The 19,803-nt window shown below is 42.0% G+C and overlaps 1 protein-coding gene across 1 annotated transcript in view; it reads right to left on the bottom strand.

Moving 5' to 3' along the window:
* Nucleotides 1-686: 686 nt before the first annotated feature.
* LOC135486581 (diphthine methyl ester synthase-like) overlaps nucleotides 687-19,803 on the bottom strand; it is a 39,215-nt gene continuing 20,098 nt past the window's right edge. The window contains exons 5-8 of the mRNA XM_064769497.1: nucleotides 15,465-15,585; nucleotides 11,627-11,666; nucleotides 3,649-3,755; nucleotides 687-1,300 (exon numbers count right to left, since the gene is read on the bottom strand). Of these exons, the coding sequence (XP_064625567.1) occupies nucleotides 1,083-1,300; nucleotides 3,649-3,755; nucleotides 11,627-11,666; nucleotides 15,465-15,585 (486 nt within the window). The 3' untranslated portion in view covers nucleotides 687-1,082. The remainder of the gene's footprint in view (nucleotides 1,301-3,648; nucleotides 3,756-11,626; nucleotides 11,667-15,464; nucleotides 15,586-19,803) is intronic.

Genomic DNA, 19,803 nt, shown 5'->3' with positions numbered 1-19,803 from the left:
ATCGTTTTTCAACGATCGTCGACGAACTATTTCAAATTAATCACATCCAATTAAACAATCCAAGCCTTCCCTAATGTCATCAACATGCAATAACACAAGCAGCCAAATATTATCGCCTGTGAAATTGTGGATTTAATGAGAACTTACCTCCGAATTGACAGAACGCGATCTATTCCATAGCATGGTCTCCTTACGTCTGAACTGCGCAGACTCCGAGACGTGACGTTCGCTGCGCATGGGATAACTTGCGCGAAATTTAAAATGCTCTTCTTGGGGGGTGCTCACTAAATTGCGCCAGTAACACCACCTGGTGAGAAATTCATGAACCACGCCTATTGATAATGAAAGAGAAAGCTTTGCTCTATAAGATTAGATTTGATTCATGATCCCCAACTTGAAGAATTAGGAGAAATCAGCTGCTGGCAAAGTTTTTGGAAAATTTCGCTCGGTGCCACCTAGTGGCCAAACCGCTCATCCTGCCGGACCCACATTTGGTCTATTCAGGAGTCCTGAAGGGTCTCAATGCCTCAGAGGGAAAATCTATCGCCTATCCACCATAGTTTTGAAACGTGCCTGTTTAACGGACAGACAGACAGACAGACAGACAGACAGACAGACAGACAGACGGACATTCATTCTACCATTTACTCATATGAATAGCTCAGCTTGTCAGCTGAGCTAAAAATCTCATGAAAAGTTTTGAAAGTTGAAATTCTAAGTTGTTTGATATTTGGTGATATCAACCAACTGTAGAAAAAATAGGTATGGCATGCAACATGAAGTAATATAGTTAGAATTGCAAATTTTAAAGTGTATGTAAAAAGGTCATACACTGTCTTCTTTCACCTCTTATGGTTTTGAGTTGCAACCTCACTAAGCTGCATGGACTTTATCTCATTTTCAAAGGATCATCTCTATGTGTTGCAGGTTGAGCCTAATCGTTGCCCTTCTTTTGGGTTCCGTGGGCAAGCCTTTGGTCAAAGATTCCAGCTAGATATACCACACATGATATTCAGAAGCCAGACAATGAATTCCTTCAAAGATTCGAACACATCTTCCAGCACCATCAACGTACTCTCTTCCTAAATCTGTTCACTTATCCTGTTGAGCATATCAATGTCAAGGCTAAACTGCTTTAGATATTCTATTTCTAATGCATGCATCCGTCCAGATATCACAAGAGAATGTAACGGTCCTCCTAGATCTACATCCACTAATTGTTTAAGAGATCCTGCTACGATCTTCTGGTCGTCAGACCCAACTCTGGCAATCCCAATGCTTATCGTATTCTCATCCACTGCTGAAGGAGGAAGCAAAGCAAGGTTAAGTTATCATTTAAATACTCTATCACTATCATGGGCGAATAAGCTACATCACTTTTCTTGCCCACAACAGAAAAAAAAAGTTGGCTGTATTGAAAGAATACAGCAGTACATCTGTGAAGGTTCGCTCATGAGCACCATCTCCTTTGGAAATAATCGGCACAGGTACCAACGTTTCTTGAACAGATGATATTTCTGACCATGTGGCCGATACAGCAGCGAAATGTTTAAGGGCTAGTTGTACTAAGCAATGATGTTTAATGACAGGATGATTAATCTAACATGTTAGTTTTAAAGAACACTTCAATAAAGATTCTGTTGGATTTAACCAGCGATACAGGGATTTTTGTAAACGTCACTTTTGATTGTGAGGGCGAAGACGTCTCCTTTAAAAGTTGTTAGATCCGTTGCCAAACACGGACATGATAACTTTATTGATTACCTGCCAGTTGAAATGGACATGTTTGGGCATGTGAAAAGTGCATCAAAAATGCATGCTGAAGTAAAGCATTTTACAGAAAATAAAACCCAAATGATCGCCATATCATGACACGTGACCATGAAAGCACCCTAATGTGAGTGAATCCATGAACATCATTGTGTACATATTAAGTCTTATTACACCGGAATGCCCCTTATCAGACAATCTTAGTTCCAAACCTCAGTACCCTGTGAGTTGTGGCCTCCCTTTACATCTCCCGACCTGCCTACCCAATTTTTAAATTAGGTGCAGAAGCTTTGTAAAATGAAACGACCAGGGGCCATGTGCTCACCGTATAGATATTTGGTGGTTAGGAATTCATTCTGGTTAAGAAACATGCTACATAGGTCAAACCAAAGTCGTTATGACATGTGATGCATCCTTAATTGGAGTACCTACCATAAAAATATAATCGAAAACAAGCCACAAATATATAACGAGATAATGCACTTTTTACCTTTATTAGTTTTGGCCCCTGGAGAATCAGATCAGACTGAAATTTGGTGTCAGAGGTTACATGACAGAGGGAGTCTTGTGTACAAGTTCATAGCTTTTGCGGTTAGGAAACATGCCACAGTTACAAACAGCAAATAGATGCAATTTGACCTCTGTGACCTTGAAAATTAGGTCAAATCAAAAAACCGTAGGATATGTGCTGTATCCTGGCATGGAGTACCTACCATAAAAATATCATCGTAAACAAGTCGCTAATAAGCTAGATATTGCACTTTAACCTTTTTTAGTTTTGGCCACCTGGTGGCCAAGTTGAGAATCAGATCAATTCGGTGTCAGAGATTATATGACGTAGGGAGTCATTCGCACCAAATTTCAGGTTCATAGCTTTAGCGGTTAAGAAACGTGCTATAGTTACACTCCAACGGACAATTTACGCCATTTGACCTCGGTGACCTTGAAAATTAGGTCAAAACAAAAACCCATATGATACGTGATGTATCCTTGCTAGGAGAACCTACCATAATAACAAGGTCGCAGGTACATACTTCGATTGAAAACATGTCATAACTTCATCTGTGTCAAACGTGATAATCATTGGCTAAGGTTAGAATATAAGTGCTTATATTTGTGGATAAGTTTGAAGCTTGATAAAACTTACCCATTTTGCCCTGTTGACAAGAAAGTGAATGTCAACTTTCCTGTAAATTCTTCATGCTAAAGAAACTTCAATTTCCCGTGGAATTATATAAGACCAATCAAAACCGGGAACGTAACAAGGATGATTGGTCAATTTGAAGTATGATAACATTTTATTTTTTGGTCAGGAACCAGCAGACAACATGTAGATTAGGGCCGAGGTAAATTCAGGTATGGTCCGAAATTAAACACGAACCGAAAAAACATCAAGTAGGACCCGACAATTACGACGATACGAGCCGATGGGATTTAGGTGACGATACGCGGTTCGTACTGCGCCCTCATCAGGCCAACCTAGGACAGTATAGTGCAAGGACGCGATCACGGTAAGATTCGGCGACGGTACGACACGATACTTAGTTCTGTTACTAGCTGTAGCTCTAGCAGTTAAGAAACGTACCACTTTTTTTCAAACAAGATACAGATAACGACGACGACGGACACAGCAGTGTTGTATAGACTCCCCAACAGTGAGCCTATCAGTTCACCCAGGTAGTTTTTCATGCAGTCACAATCCAATGGATGGATCCTTAAGCACTCAGTCCCTTTGACCCGGTAGCCATTCTACGTCATGAACATCACGACTGAAAACAGAAAACGGAGTTGTGAAAATTTTAACACCAACTCACAAAAAACACCCCACGACGTCCGATGTTAACCTCTTGTTGCATTCATAGTGTGAAAAATATTTACCTAATTTCTCTGTCCCACTTTTCTTCCTGTTTTCTATTATTTCCATGAATTGTTGGGCAGCATGACTGACAGACATGTAGCGTGGAGGCTCGTAAATCTTTCTACCCCTGGAATAAAGATAAAATACACTTTAAGCCAAAATAAAATGAATATTAGTAAATCCTTTGCTGATCTGTACTCTTAATGCTTACTCTGATTGTTAAACAATTTGAAGATTGAATTCTTTTCATGACAATTTCAGAAACAAATGCTCATTATGTAAACTATAAACAATAGACTGACATAATGGATTTTATGTGGGATAACCTAATCAACTTGTTCAGCCCTCACCACATGCTAATCAGCCAGGTCGGGGAGTGTCCAGGAATATGGCTGACCAATCAGATTCTAGCTAGGGTCCCAAGCTGGTTTCAAGGGGCTAGCTAGCTTCAAGGGGCAAGAGCTTTATTACTTGCCAGGTTGCAGTGAGACGAACAAGTTGTTTAATTATTTCGTTTCCAACATATTTCGTTCCTGAATTTATCCTTGGAGTACCGGTTTTTTATTCCAACGTTTTAACCTGGGGAGTATACTTTCTAGCTTTCTTGTATATAGTAGCTAGAACCATGACTGCGATTCAGCAGACCAAAGTAGCTATTGTAGGTCACAGTTACGTGCGTAGGTTGATGGAATTCTCACGAGATTTTCCATTTATGCAGCAGTTTAGTAATGTGGCTCCACCACTCCCCCGGCCAAACTGGTTAGACTTAGCTAATTGTAGTGTTAGTTGGCACCATATCGGTGGCGGTACTGTCGCAAGTTTGGGCTCAAACGCGACCATATGGGAGGAGCTGATGATTTTCCAGCCCCATGTGCTATTTCTGCAGATTGGTTCAAATGATCTAGATGCTCTAAGCTCTGCGTCCGCCCCCTTTACTGTAGCGTACTCAGTATCGGAGTTGGTGGAGTTATACATTTCAAAGATAACATCTTTAAGGAAAGTTTTTGTAGGCGGCTTAGTCAAGCGCCTTAAAACACGCACCCAAGACCTATCCGTTGAAGTGTACAATGACAAGGTCTTCAGAACTAATGGTTACTTGATAGATTTTTGTGACCCTTTGGGTCGCATACCGGTGAAGTTATGGCTTCATAAAGGCGTTTCCCAGCCTACTAGTAACATTTATAACAGGGACAGCGTCCATATGAACCCATTGGGAAACCTCAAATTGTACCGCAGCGTGCGTTCCGCTGTCACATCTGCTATGAGTAGCTAGGTTAGATGTCTTACTGAAGCTTATTGCTTTAGTTCGTTAGCTCAATAGCATACGGTTCATATGCTTATTAAGTTGGGTGCATGGGCCGTCAGGCACTGTGCGCTTGTTTACCTTGGGTGTGAGTCTTAGGCTCTGCTCATTTATGATGCCCTTGTAGTTGGATCATTGCTCCCAACCAATTTGAAGCCCGCCCTTGATATCGCGAACCCATAGTTGGTGCGATGTTATGGTTTCAACAGTTTGGGCTTTGATACCCTGCAATGGGCTGGTTGTGCTAGGAGGGAGCTTCCCCCTTTATTCCTGCACATTGTCTTGTGTATGTGTCTTGGGCACTCCACATATCTACCTTGTGTATGGGTCTTAGGCTCTGCGCATTTATGATGCTCTCAACTGTAGTTGGATCGTTGCTTATCACTTGACAGTGTGCGCTATCGATACCCTGCATGAGGCGGTATTGTGCTGAGGGCTATCTCTCCTCACCACATTGTCTTGTGTATGTGTCTTGGGCACTCCACATATCTACCTTGTGTATGGGTCTTAGGCTCTGCGCATTTATGATGCTCTCAACTGTAGTTGGATCGTTGCTTCTCACTTGACAGTGTGCGCTATCGATACCCTGCATGAGGCGGTATTGTGCTGAGGGCTATCTCTCCTCACTTGCACAATTGTTCGTATAGTGCATGAAGTTTCAGGCTCTGCACGTTAATTATGATGCTCTCAACTGTAGTTGGATCTTTGCTTCTCATTTGACTAAAAGCAATCTTAGATATCATGTACTCCTGTCTTGGTGTTCTGTGTTTTGAAACCAATAGACACCCGATGGGTTGGTATCTAGGTTGTTTATCAATGGGCGCTCTCGATACCCTGCATGAGGCGGTAGTGTGCTGAGAGTTATCTCTCCTCACTTGCACAATTTGTGGTGATGCTGTTTTCTTAAAGCTCATATATATTAACAATCACGCTGTTCTTTTCTAGACCATGGCGTCCAATACACAGAGGACTAGACAGAGCAAGCGACGTCGCCAAGCGGATGAGGAAGATACTCCATTGGTGCCGGTGCCAGCACCCGAAGGGGCAGCCCAAAATCCAACAGGTCCCAAGAGGCAGAAGAAAAAAGTCACTAAGAGGCGCAACGACCAAACGAATTCGGGACCGAGCGGAACAGACGTTAGTGCTATGTTTACTGAAATGAGGACGTTTATGTCCACCATGATGGACATGATGGCCAGGACTAACAATGTTACCACCAGCAATGCGTCTCTCGGTGCTACTGGATTACCGCTCAATACTACTCAGCCGCAGTTACAGTATGGTCCGTCTTCGGGGGCGGTATCGGCTACCACGCAAGGAGTCATGCAGAACAGTCAGCTTCAGTCGAATCAGGGTCCGTCGTCGGCAGCAGGATCTGCAGCTCAGTTGGAATTGTCAAACCAACGCCAGACAAGCAGCGCCAATACTAACGGTGAGGGAGATATAGGCGAACCGTCGTTCACTGGTAGAGACATAAATGGTTCTCTTCTCTCGGTGGCCCGTCCGTTATATTACGGTGTCTCCGACAGGATCAGAGAGAAAGTTTGGGCCGGGAAATATGTGGATTTCCACAAGTTCTTGAAAACCTATAAGGACAAACCCAAGCCAATTGTCATATCAACAGATGAGGATGGGGTGCCCATCTCCTTGTCATTTGGTAAAGTAACTAAAGACAAGCCTTTGTCACTTATACAGTGGTTGTCGTGCTTTGATGTTTTCGCATCGGTCTATGGGATGAAATTCCCAAATGATGTATATAAATTGGTACGGTACTCGGCATTAGTGAAAGAGATTGCGCACGAGGGAGGGGATTGACGCTACTATGACGGGAATTTTCGCAAGTGGCGTCAAGAGGAACCTCTTGACTGGTTGGAAGTGGTACACACCTTGTACATGAAGGCCCATACAAGAGGGAGTTCTGATCTTTCCGCCAGTGACAAAACCATTTCCGGCGGTAAGAATCAGCCCTTTCGTGCTAACAAAGCCTCCAACGGCTTACCCAAAGGCACCTGCTTTGTCTACCAAAATACAGGCAAATGCAACAGAGGCGCCAAGTGCAAATTCCAGCACACTTGCGCTAAGTGCAAGGGTAAACACCCTACCTCCAAGTGTTACACCCAAAAAGGCTCTTCAAAGCAAGGTGATACCACGACCAAAGAACATTAATGATCCAACCCTAAATATTAGTGCTTCTCATTCCGTTCTCCCATCCCCGGTCAAAGTTAACACCTTGTGTGCCTACCTCTCCGGTTATGACCCGGTGAAATTACATTATTTGAAGTCGGGTTTTTCTGTCGGGTTTCGTTTACACTATGCTGGTAACATGGAATCCCTCATTTGTGAAAATTTAAAGTCGGCAAAGCAACATAAACATATAGTATCCTCTAAAATTCAGAAAGAGTTACAAGCCGGGCGTATTGCCGGCCCTTTTGATAGTCCACCTTTTCAAAATTTTCATGTTTCGCCTTTAGGGGTTGTTCCTAAAAAGACCCCTGGTGAATTCAGAATGATTCACCATCTTTCATTCCCTGAGGGGTCTTCGGTAAACGATGGCATTCCAGCAGATTGTAAGCATGTGCAATACGCGTCTATTCTTGACGCTATTGCAAGGATTAAAACGGTCCCCAACCCAGTCTTTTTGGCGAAAACTGACATCAAGTCAGCTTTTCGCATTATTCCCATTCATCCTGATGACTATCACTTGCTCGGTTTTACCTGGGAGGGCAAATATTATTACGATAAGGTTTTGCCTATGGGTTGCGGTAGTAGTTGCTCTATTTTTGAAGCGTTGAGTACGGCGTTAGAATGGATAGCCATAAAAAAGTTGCACATACAATCTATGGTTCACATTCTGGATGATTTCCTATTGATGGTGCACGGTTTTGCCAACTGCCAACGACAATTAGGGCTCTTCAAAAAGCTGTGTGATGACTTAGGTGTGCCCTTAGTTATTGAGAAGACTTTTGGGCCCGATAGGGTTATGCCTTTCGTAGGCATAGTCTTGGATACCATTAAGTTTAAAGCAAGCTTACCGCCTGATAAATTACACAAATGTCACACACAAATATCCGGTTTTCAAGCAAGACGAACGGTCCGTCTCCAAGAGTTGCAATCTCTGATTGGTTTGTTAAATTTTGCATGTTCAGTGGTGTTGCCGGGTCGTGCCTTTTTAAGACGACTCATAGATTTAACTGTTGGTTTCACCAACCCACATCACCACATTAGCTTAACTCTAGATGTCAAGGCTGACCTGTCAGTATGGGCTACTTTTTTAGCAAATTTTAACGGTGTATCATTTTTTCATGGAGAAACATGGGTTTCCAGTAACAAACTAAAGCTGCACACCGATTCGGCAGGTAGCTTGGGATTTGCGGCCATTTTTGGCTCTCACTGGGTCGCTGGAGCATGGCCAACTCAGTGGAAATCTTTTCATATAACTCTGTTAGAACTGTACCCTATAGTTGCAGCCCTATTTGTTTGGGGCCATCTGTGGAGAAATAATTCCATCGTGTTTCTATGCGACAATGATGCAGTTGTTCATATAATTAACAAACAATCTTCTAAAGATAAGAGGGTAATGGTACTCATGCGTAAATTGGTGTTAAGATGCTTAGAGCTCAACATAAGGTTTCAGGCAAAGCATATTCCAGGGAAATTCAATTATTTACCTGATCTGATTTCCCGATTTCAGGTGGACAAAGCTCGTCGGTTGGCCCCTTGGCTAGACTCCTCCCCAACGGAGATTCCACAAGATATGTTGCCCGAGAGGTTACCGATTCATTGAATACATTGTTAGGGGCAGTTTTGTCCGAATCTTCCAGGCAAGGTTATTGTCGAGCCTGGTCAATTTATGTACAGTTTTGTCATCGGTCACTGCCCGGCCAACCTTTGGCTCCTCTTTCTGTCACCAACTGTTCACTTTTTGTGGCATACCTTTTTTCACAGAAATACGCCCCTGCGACCATAGCCAGTTATTTATCAGCAGTCTGTTTTTTCATGAAATGGGGGGGATACCCTGACCCATCTGCTTCTTTCATAGTTAGAAAGCTATTGGGCGCTGCTCAAAACCTGCAAGCTAGGGCTGACCTTCGTCTCCCTATCACGAAAAGCATCTTAGCTACGCTCCTGGCTTCGATTCCAAGGGTTTATTCTGTGCAGTACCAACAACGGCTTGTAGCCGCCATGTTTTCGACAGCTTTTCACGCATTTTTACGCATTGGCGAGTTGGTGCCTAAGTCCACACAAACAACTGCGTCATGCTTACAATTTAGTGATGTTTCGACCACCAACAGCGAAGCTTTAATTTCAATCTTGCGCTTTAAGTCCAGTAAGGCCCAGGGGCCTCAATGTATCCACATTCAGGCATCTTTGCCCCCATGTCCGGTCTCAACTTTAACTCGTTTCATGGCAGTAAGAGGGTCAACTGCAGGCCCTCTATTTTTATCAGAGTCAGGCCGCCCGGTAATCAGAAGGGAATTTGATCTGATTCTTAAAACAATGCTTAATTTCTGTGGGCTTGACTCAAGTCGTTTCAAGGGACATTCTTTTAGAATCGGGGCGGCCAGTGATGCCGCCATGCAAGGTAAATCCGATGCACAAATCCGACTGCTTGGGCGTTGGTCCTCAGACGCCTTCCGTAGATACATACGCATTAATTAGGCACTAAGCATACCATTTTTCGTGGTCAGATTTGTGGTTCTTGGGTTGTCAGTCTTAGGCTGCAGCTTATAGCTTTCAATTGTATATATAATTAAGGGTCAACTTGAGGTAATTGTCAAGTACATGTAAAGTATAGGCTAATCTTAATCTTAAGTTGTCAGTCTTAGGCTGCAGCTTACAATTCTCAAATTGTGTATAACTACATCCTGTGTATAATTGCATCCTGTTTGTGGTCCAATTAGGGCCTTCCAGCAGGTTACCCTTAATCTCTTAACTACGTTAATCTGAGTTTTTAAAAGTACTTTCACAGAGTTAAGGCACCTCACGGCTTAGCCTATTTATTTATGCTGCCCTTCATTCCCACTAACGGAAGTAAGCTTCCTGCTTGGGCTCCTGGTAGTCTACAATCGCTAACACGTAATCAAACGATTAGGGATAAGCTCTAGCCTCCCTTACTCATTCGCTTTTCTTTTTAGAGATGCCTGGGTGCCTCCAGCAATTTTGGCTAGCAACACAAACAGTGCCAAGTATTTCAATTCGGCTCTATAAGCCGTGGGTAATTATTTAAATTGTTACTTCTTACATTTGCTTTACTCTTGCGTTTCCTTAAAGGCCACAGTTTTCTATAGTCGTTTTGACGGTATTTTCTTGCATCTGCTAACTATTTTCAAAAAAAAAAAAAAAAAAATCTAAAAATGAAAGTGAAAATATTTCTGGTACTGCGGTGGGGTGTGGCTTTGCCACTTGGGTGGTTGACCCCTTGCAGTTATGTAACATTTAGCGGATTACACTTCGCGCGTCAGCGAGTTGAGTCATGTCACGTGATTGGCTCTGTTAAGAGCACGTGGTATGTGAATATTTCACATCCTGTCCTCATGATGTTACGTCATCCGGACATTTACTCGTCACGTGATTTAGCTTGCTGATGCGTTTGTTGTGGCCGCTACATTTTGGGGGCACGCCCCTTCTATTGGTACGATGCAAGTAAAATTAGTCAAAATAAATTTGGCCAATTAATAATATATTTCGGAGTTTAGTTAGTTATTGGGAGACTGCATAAATGCTCATTATGTAAACTATAAACAATAGACTGACATAATGGATTTTATGTGGGATAACCTAATCAACTTGTTCAGCCCTCACCACATGCTAATCAGCCAGGTCGGGGAGTGTCCAGGAATATGGCTGACCAATCAGATTCTAGCTAGGGTCCCAAGCTGGTTTCAAGGGGCTAGCTAGCTTCAAGGGGCAAGAGCTTTATTACTTGCCAGGTTGCAGTGAGACGAACAAGTTGTTTAATTATTTCGTTTTCCACCTCCTCCACTCCTCCTCCAACTTGTATAGTGTCTCAGATGCATATTTTTTATGAGTGGTGGTTGACCCCTTGCAGTTATGTAACATTTAGCGGATTACACTTCGCGCGTCAGCGAGTTGAGTCATGTCACGTGATTGGCTCTGTTAAGAGCACGTGGTATGTGAATATTTCACATCCTGTCCTCATGATGTTACGTCATCCGGACATTTACTCGTCACGTGATTTAGCTTGCTGATGCGTTTGTTGTGGCCGCTACATTTTGGGGGCACGCCCCTTCTATTGGTACGATGCAAGTAAAATTAGTCAAAATAAATTTGGCCAATTAATAATATATTTCGGAGTTTAGTTAGTTATTGGGAGACTGCATAAAGGTCTCTTTTGTCATATCTACTGGAAACTGCCAAATTTTCTCATCGTTCTATTTTTGCAATTTCCAAAATATTTCGCACTGATTTGGTTTTTTTGGGGGGGGGGGGGTTACACTTGTTTTCCCTGTTTTTCCAATGAAAGATAAAATGCTTGCAAAACTGCCCATGGACACACCAAACTCTGCTTCGGTCATGTCAGGCATTCATATTAGATATTTGATAGTCGACTGGATGTTTGATAACAGAAAGATTGGGGGGAATAATCATACACTTGGTAATAACAAACTGAAGGCTTTGCTCATTTCAATACCTTAATCACATGAAAGTATAAATGAATAACACAAAATTCTCACCTCATTAGGTTTTCGATTGTCTGTTCTTTCACTTTGATATCTGAAAGAGAGTGTGAGAAATTGTCAGAACTAGTTTTCCATCAATAATTCCAGCCAACAAGCGCTTTAAGTCCGTATAAAGTGGAATTGACCTGGCCTCTCCCAAACTAGCTCACTGTGGCCAGTGCAGGTTTTCTTGAATTGGTACTGTATTGGCACTGATGAGCAAAACAAAATTTGGAGGGATGCCAACGAATAGTGTCATGGTTTGAGGCCATCTCGAAGAGAGCGGTGCAGTCATATAGGTATCCAATCAAATTTTAAATAATTGGGGCCGAGTAGCACAGATGAACTAAAAATTGGCTACAGAACCATTGATTGATTGATCGTCTGCAGCAACCATTGATCATCATTATGATAGCGCGCGCCATCTAACAGCAACGCAACAAGTGAACAATCCATCGTCTGCACCAGTGAACGTCACGTTGCAGCCCAACATGGCAAATTTCTTCACTTTTGGGAAGAAGTGAGTATTAAGAAGTAACCTAATGGAATTTCTTGGAAAGTGCACTTACATCATCTCACTTTATTCGACAGATAAATGACAGCGCGGCCATGAGAGATTTTGCTGATAAATGATAATTTGGGCGCCCATACCCTTCGTAGTAGTCCAGCATGCAACGCAAATTCATTGACTGCCATTTTCTGGTCATTTTATTGGTTTGGATATTCCTGCCACTCAAACCTTGTTCCCCCGATATCGATCAATAGAGCATCGGCACTAGCACTGGATTGTAACAAATGGGAAACGAGTTCACATTGTCGATGAGGTGATACTTAGTAATCATTATATATCGTGCACAGGTCATCTGCCTAGACCAGTACATGGCTACAGGCAATGGTTAGCGTTTGCGGCCATAGCGAGTGGTGGTTTTGATTCCCGTTGCACGCTTCCATTGGCACTTTTCAACTCAAGTAGAAGACTATTCCAATCTCGCGAGGAGCATAAGATAGACCATGCATGATGAATTGATGATTACCGGTCGTCATTTCCGTTGTGAAAAAGATGAGAAAAAAAACTGCGCAAAATGCCGAAAAGGCAGGAAAATATTTGCGACTTGGGTTTGCAATATGCCACTACGATGATGACAAAAGGTCGAACAATGCGACATGGTAAAGAAAGTGAACTTTGATCCCTGGGATCCAAATATTATCATAAATTGGGCCACAGGTCGGGATAGGGAAAATTTCCAATGCATGGTGACCATGGTGATCCTCTATTGTGCCTACTTGGGCAGGCCTGCCAAACATTATTGCAACGACCTAGCTGCTTTCGTTCGGCAATATCTATTAACTCTTGAGCGCGGTAGTAGCCAAGGGCGGCCCGGCCCGCTGAAATTAGATATGGACATATATCGCCCCGATAAAAAATCAGCTGCCCTGTTAAGAAAACACAATAATTTACTTCCTCGACATCTGCCAAAGTCAAAAGGTTAAAGCAAAGTCGGTATGACATGTGATGTATCGTTGCTTGGAGTACCTACCATAAAAATCTCATAAATGAAAAACGGCCAGGGGCCATTGTGCTCACCGTAAGTATTTTTAGTAGACAGTTACAGAAAGTGCTACAGTATGTAGGCCTCTCATAATTTATACATGCATCTGTGACCAGTTCAGAGCCGGCCCTGGCCAAGTGGTGAATCCGAGACTTGTGGTTCCAAGCTTGTAGAGTCTAGGTGAAAATGATAGTGAAGAAACGTGCCACTCCATGACAATGGTGAATATATTTTTAACTTTGACCTCAGTGACCCTGACAGGTAGGTCAAATAACAAACCAGGGTGATATGTGATGTAGACACATCCACCTGACCATAACAATTTCATCACTCGTTACACTACAGCAATCGGCAAAAACGATTTCCAAGATGGCCGCCTAATTAAATCTATGGCACCAAATAAATAAAAAAATGAAGAAAATGTAAGATAGAACTCAGAAAAGAAAAAAGGAAAAGATAAAAAATAAAAATATTTTGGCTGTCCTTGACCGGGGTTTGAACTCACGACCTTTGGATTGCCACAATACGAGGAAAAATTTACACCACTTTCCCCTCAGTGACCTTGAAGATTACGCCACATCAACCTGATTTTTGGTCAACATGTTCAGCTACATAAGAGGTGTCTACATACCAAATTTAAAGACTGCAGGACTAATGAAGGCAAAACGTGCTACTATCGGTGAAATTTTAGAGTTTGACCTCTGTGACCTTTACAAGTAGGTCAAATCAAAAACCCGTATGATATGTGATGTATCCTTGCTAGGGGTACCCACCATAAATTTTTTATCAAAAACTAATCAATAATAAATGAGATATTGCACTTTTTAAGAATTCGGTTTTAGCCCCCTGGTGACCAAGCCAAGAATCAAACCGAAGGGAAATTCAGTGTCAGGGTACATATGACCTTGGGCATGATGTATAGAAAGTTTAAGGTTCACAGCACAAGCGGTAAAGAAACGTGCCACAGGATACGACGCCGGACGACGGACGACGGACGCCGGACGACGGACACAGAGCTATGGTATAGACTCCCCTACGGTGAGCCAAAAACAAGTCGCCAATAAGCGAGATATTGCACTTTTTAGGTTTTTTAGTTTTGGCCTCCTGGTGGCCAAGTAGAGAATCACATCAAATCGAAATTCGGTGTCCAAGGTTACATGACGTAATGTGTACCAAATTTCAAGTTCATAGCTTTAGTGGTTAAGAAACGTGCCATAGTTACACTCAAACGGCCAATTTACGCCATTTGACCTCTGTGACATTGAAAATTAGGTCAAATCATAAAAACCAGAAGGATATCACACTTTTTAGGTTTCCACTTCTGGCCCCCTGGTGGCCAAGTCAAGAATCAGATCGGACCGAAATTCATTGTCAGAGGTCACCTGACCTGAGGAGTCCTGTGTAAGTTTCAAGTTCACAGCTCATGCGTTTAAATTGCACTTTTTACCTTTTCAGTTTTGGCCCCCTGGTGGTCAAGTTGAGAATCAGATCAAGCTGAATTTCGGCGTCAGAGGTTATCTGACATAGGGGATCATGTGTACCAATTTCAAGTTCATAGCTTAGGTGGTAAAGAAATGTGCCATACATGTAGTTACACTCAAACTGTCAATTTACGCCATTTTGGCTCTGTGGCCTTGAAAAGTAGGTCAAATCGAAAAACCCGTAGGATATGCAATTTATCCTTGCTAGAAGAACCTACCATAAAAATACCATTGAATACAAGTTACTAATAAGCGAGATATTGCACCTATCATTTGGTGGCCAAGTCGAGAATCAGATCAGATCGAAATTCGGTGTCAGTGGTTATATGACGTGGAAGTCAAGTGTACCAAATTTGTAGCTTTAGTGGTTAAGAAACGTGTCATAGTAACACTCAAATGGCCAGTTTACGCCATTTGCCTTCTGTGACTTTGGGTCAAATCAAAAACCTGTAAGTTATGTGATGTATCCGCGCTAGAAGAACCTAGCATAAAAATTTGATTGAAAATAAGTCACTTATAATAGATATCACACTTTTTAGGTTTCCAATTTTGGCCCCCTCGTGGCCAAGAATTAGATTAGACCAAAATTGACATGAATAGGATGATGGTGACGAAAACAATATAGTACTGACAAACTTTGTATGAGGGATGTAATAAATTTCAACATTGCTGTTGTGTATGGCAGTAGCGATACAACAGTCCTATATAGGTCATGACATGTCTGGTTACCGTACAGCATCAATGTTTATTTCTAAGCACTTTTGGCACAGGCCAAACTAATTCACGAAACGGTGCTGGCCTTCAAACAGGAGCATGACTTACCAAGGAGACAGAGTGAATGAAGACCTCTCTCAGCATTGCACAATATCTTATCGAAGTAGCTCTCAGGTTTCCAATTATCAGACCAGAACACCACACTAACAGTTTCTCCATAGTTATACAACTGAAACAGAAATATCAGGATTTTTTACCAGAAATGTACCCTTTGACTGCCGAAGCCCAGGATGCCTTTCAGCTGTGAATACTGGGTCCCTGGGAGGAAATTCCCCACCTAAATTTGTGTTATTACTTAAAGGCCATATATCAAGGTTTTTTGCCATTTTCTGCTGTAAGACGATTTCAAAAGTGTACCTAACACTTTATACAATACAGAAAACCAAATGCAATTAGCTCCATCCATTTTGAAGATATAGCCAATTATGTGTTTGACAACTTGATTACCTAATCAGGTAGCAACTGGCTTGTTAGAGCCAGGCGGCGGGTTCAGCAAAAGTTGTGATGTAGATCAGGTTATCTGTACATGTCATGCAATCATAAAAGCAGGAGGGCCTTAATTAATTATGCACACCTGGAAGTAATGTGTTTCATTCACTATGGTGTATTGTGTGGCTACGAATTGTGTCAAGGATAGCACAAATAACAATCGAATGACGGATGGGACCCATTTTCATGAATTTCCAAAGCCAGTTGAACGAGAGAGGAGGAAGCTGTGGATTCGGAAGTGCAAGCGTTTGGAGTGTTGGAAGCCTGGGCCTTCGGCCAAACTTTGCAGTGATCACTTTATCGATACGGATTATCACATGAAGCCGGATATCTGCATCCAACTGAATATTAAATGCCACTTGTTAAAAACAGCTGTTCCAACCATGTCAGTTGCATTTAATGCCCGAGGCTGCTGAGGTCGGTTGTTATACATAATGTGTAGGCCTTATTGGGGCCTGTGATACCGCATAGTGTCTTCTTGTGTTCCAGCCATAGCAAGGTGACAGCGACACAGGTCAGTGTCAGTGACAACCACTGTCAATGACAGATTATTGTCATCTGACATCTAGGCCTATCTAACGTTGCACGGCATTATATCGTCACGTCAAGATGATTGTGCATAATACCGTCACTTTTCAATAGTAGTTCAGCGTCATGACATAACTGGCGATACAACACTGACGAGGCGAAACAATATTGTGCAACATTAGTCTGTTCAAAAATCATACATGTTATGCATCTGCAACCGTCTATCAATGTCTTCTTTGCTATATCGGCAGGTCTGCCATGCAAATTGATTAACCACAAATTCTAATAACTTTCGTCCGAATGATCACTCTCATTATGATCTAGTGATATTAATGGCTCGAACATGTACGGCTCAACGTTTAAATATCCTTCTGTATCGACCAAAACATCCTCAAATTCACTGCTCTCACTCTCTGAACTGTATGCGGAAGCCATCTTGCTTTGTTCTGACTGACCTGATCTACGTCATCAAAAAATCCCTAGCGGCCACATGTGGAACTAATCTAAAGTTGCGTGTGGTGGGAAATTCAAATAGTTTAAAATTGAAAATTGAAATAACTAAATAATGACTTTATTATTAGAATTTTTTTAATGTCTGGGATCTTGTTTTTTTAACCCTCAACATATGTCATGAGTATCAAGCATGTTTTCAAACCTTGATATATGGCCTTTAAGTATTTTGCCTATGAATCTTGGCCCTGTGTACCTGGAAGAATAAAAAAGTAAGTTAGTAAGTAAGTGTTAACAAAATCCTATCTTGTTATTTTATTGATTTATCGCCAGTATTCCACCTTGTGATGCCACTTGAACAGGTTCGAACAGTTACAACAGGTGGTGCATTTATTGAGACACACTGTACATCTTCATCTGAACCACTGCAGCTATGCATGCTTTCAACATTGTCACTCGGTTCATAGTCATTTAGAGTACTGTTTTCACCCTCAAAGTCACTTTCATTACCGTAATTATCACCCTATTCACTCTCATCTCATTATCTGAGTCGAGCATCTGTGCTAACACCTGATCAACTGACATTTCCTTCTTGCCATATTTTGTCAATTTATACCATCAAAAGTTCTCAAAATCGAAACGAAAACAAACAGATACTTCCCGAGAATGTTCAGGCCATAGCCGATATGAAACGAGGTCACTGATTGGCCGAGAAATTGCAAGGCGACCTGTATTATAAACAAGTACATATGAAGGCTGCTATAGCCGACACTCGGACGCTCTAGCGGCTGCTCAGGGTCAAAGGGTTAAAGACATTGTAAACATTTTCGAATGGCAGTTTCGCGGAATCTAACTCTTCTTTACTACTGGGAAAGGTCATGGAAATGTTTTTTCTCTAATGACAACCTTTAATTTTTATCTAAGGCGCCTGCCTTACTAACTCAGGTGACAGACTTACTATCTCAGGTATCAAGCATCGCACCATACCCTATTCTACTCGGTTCCTGGTGATGGCCTGCATTGACCAGGGCTCGGTCCTTTCATCACGCCACAGAATGACAGATGACGTTCACGGGAAAACTACAGGTGAAAAGGATGGGTGTCTGATTATAAGGCCCTTCATCTTACCATTATAAAAAGATAATCATCAATCTAATTCCGTGCTGATATCTATCCTCAAAACGGCCAATCCAAAATGGTCGAAAATAATCATCTTGTACAACCAACCGCCCGTCCAAACAAAATGTGAGGACACAACACAAATCATTGCGTGCCTACATTGTTTCAAGCAAAATTTGAGTGAACTCTGAAGACAAACACCCGTATTAAAGAACAACACACGACGATTAGAAACTGCAATATATTTACTATGATGAATTCCACGGAACACACAGGTATACTTCAACCCAAGTCAAACTTACTACCCAAATCATAATGATAAGAAACAGGTGTTAATTTGCATATTGATTAGTTCTGTGCGTGTTGATCGGCTCTCCAGTCTCTGTCCATAGAGAAAGCACTAGAGTTTTGAGAGTCCGAAAAAAAAATTTGGGAGAAATATTAACTATTTACAACAAGAACTGAGAACTCACAGGAAGTCACAATTCTTAGGAAGTGAATTCATGACTCCAGAAGACATTTTTAGTGCGTCGTGGGCGTGGTACATTTTCGTTCAGGAATACGATCCGCTCAATTTGCACCGAGAGTATATCATGTCCGCTGCTAATATTCAAGTGAAATGATCCTTTGGTGAAATAGAACAATTCCAATGGATAATCATAACGCAGTGGATTTTTTGCCGTGAACCGGTTGAGTTATTTTTGCTATTTTGCCGTGCACTCCGTTGGACATGCGCAATTCGCGTTTTTCTGTAATGCTGTTTGCTTGCGGTTCATATTTTCGGCCACCTTTGATGCATGTGAACTGCAACTCATAGAACTTGATCTCGTCATTTTCCGGCAGATGCTTCAGTCTTTTCCGGGCAGCAGTAATTGTCCTCGAATCTCGCCGCCATGCAGTATGATATTTGCTGCCCTTTTTCTAAAGCTCTTATTGCGATCTGAACATTGTGAAATGAGGAAAATTCGTCCCCAATCGAGAGTGACATCTTGTCAACATGGCGGACAAATCTGAAAAACGCTAAGTCCGAAAAACGCGAACTGCGCATGTCCAACCGAAGTGCACGGCAAAATAGCGAAAATAACTCTCAACTGGTTCACAGCAAAATATCCACTGCGTAATCATAAATATTCTATAGGCGTCCAAGATCACCAAAAAAAACCGCTTTAATTCAGTGAAAGCTGATTGGTCAAAGCAGCAGACAGCTCAATCGCTTTCCAAGAAGTTTCAGCGGCAAGTCTAAATATCAAAAGCGCCGGGATCAAGAAAGTTTTGACATGGATAAAAGTCCTAGATGATTTATTGCGGGGAGACCTTTGATGTCTTTGCAAGATGTTGAAAGTTGATAGACTGACTCCATTCTAAAACTGGAGGATTCTAATTAAAAATTAATGGGACGCAGGTGGCTGACCCCGATTCCAGGTCGACCAGCTGTGGAGATTCTTGATTGAAATGGATGCAAGGATGTATGTGATTTTTGCTTAGGCCGCCATTGGTGGGTAGTTGGCGGGTTTAGTTTGCAAGATTGCTAGCACAGTAATTGCGCTTTGGATTTTAATTTTGTTGGGAGCTTTGGATTATTATCTTCTGTATTGTTAACTGCTGCTAATCATGTAGGTACAATGTAGGCCAAAATATCCCTGTTTTCAGAATGAAATAAATGTTCGCCTCGCCAGCCCAGCATCGTGTCATTGGTGACAAGGCCGTCATCTTCTTCCCAGTTCGTGTCAGTTTGTATCGTCCTCGATTCATATCGTCGTGTCGGGTGATCGGTCAATGATCCTCTGTCAGTACTCTAAAT

This window comes from Lineus longissimus, chromosome 4 (genome assembly GCF_910592395.1).
Source record: "Lineus longissimus chromosome 4, tnLinLong1.2, whole genome shotgun sequence".
NCBI classification, from domain to species: Eukaryota; Metazoa; Nemertea; class Pilidiophora; order Heteronemertea; family Lineidae; genus Lineus; species Lineus longissimus.
This window is presented reverse-complemented; position numbering and strand designations above follow the sequence as displayed.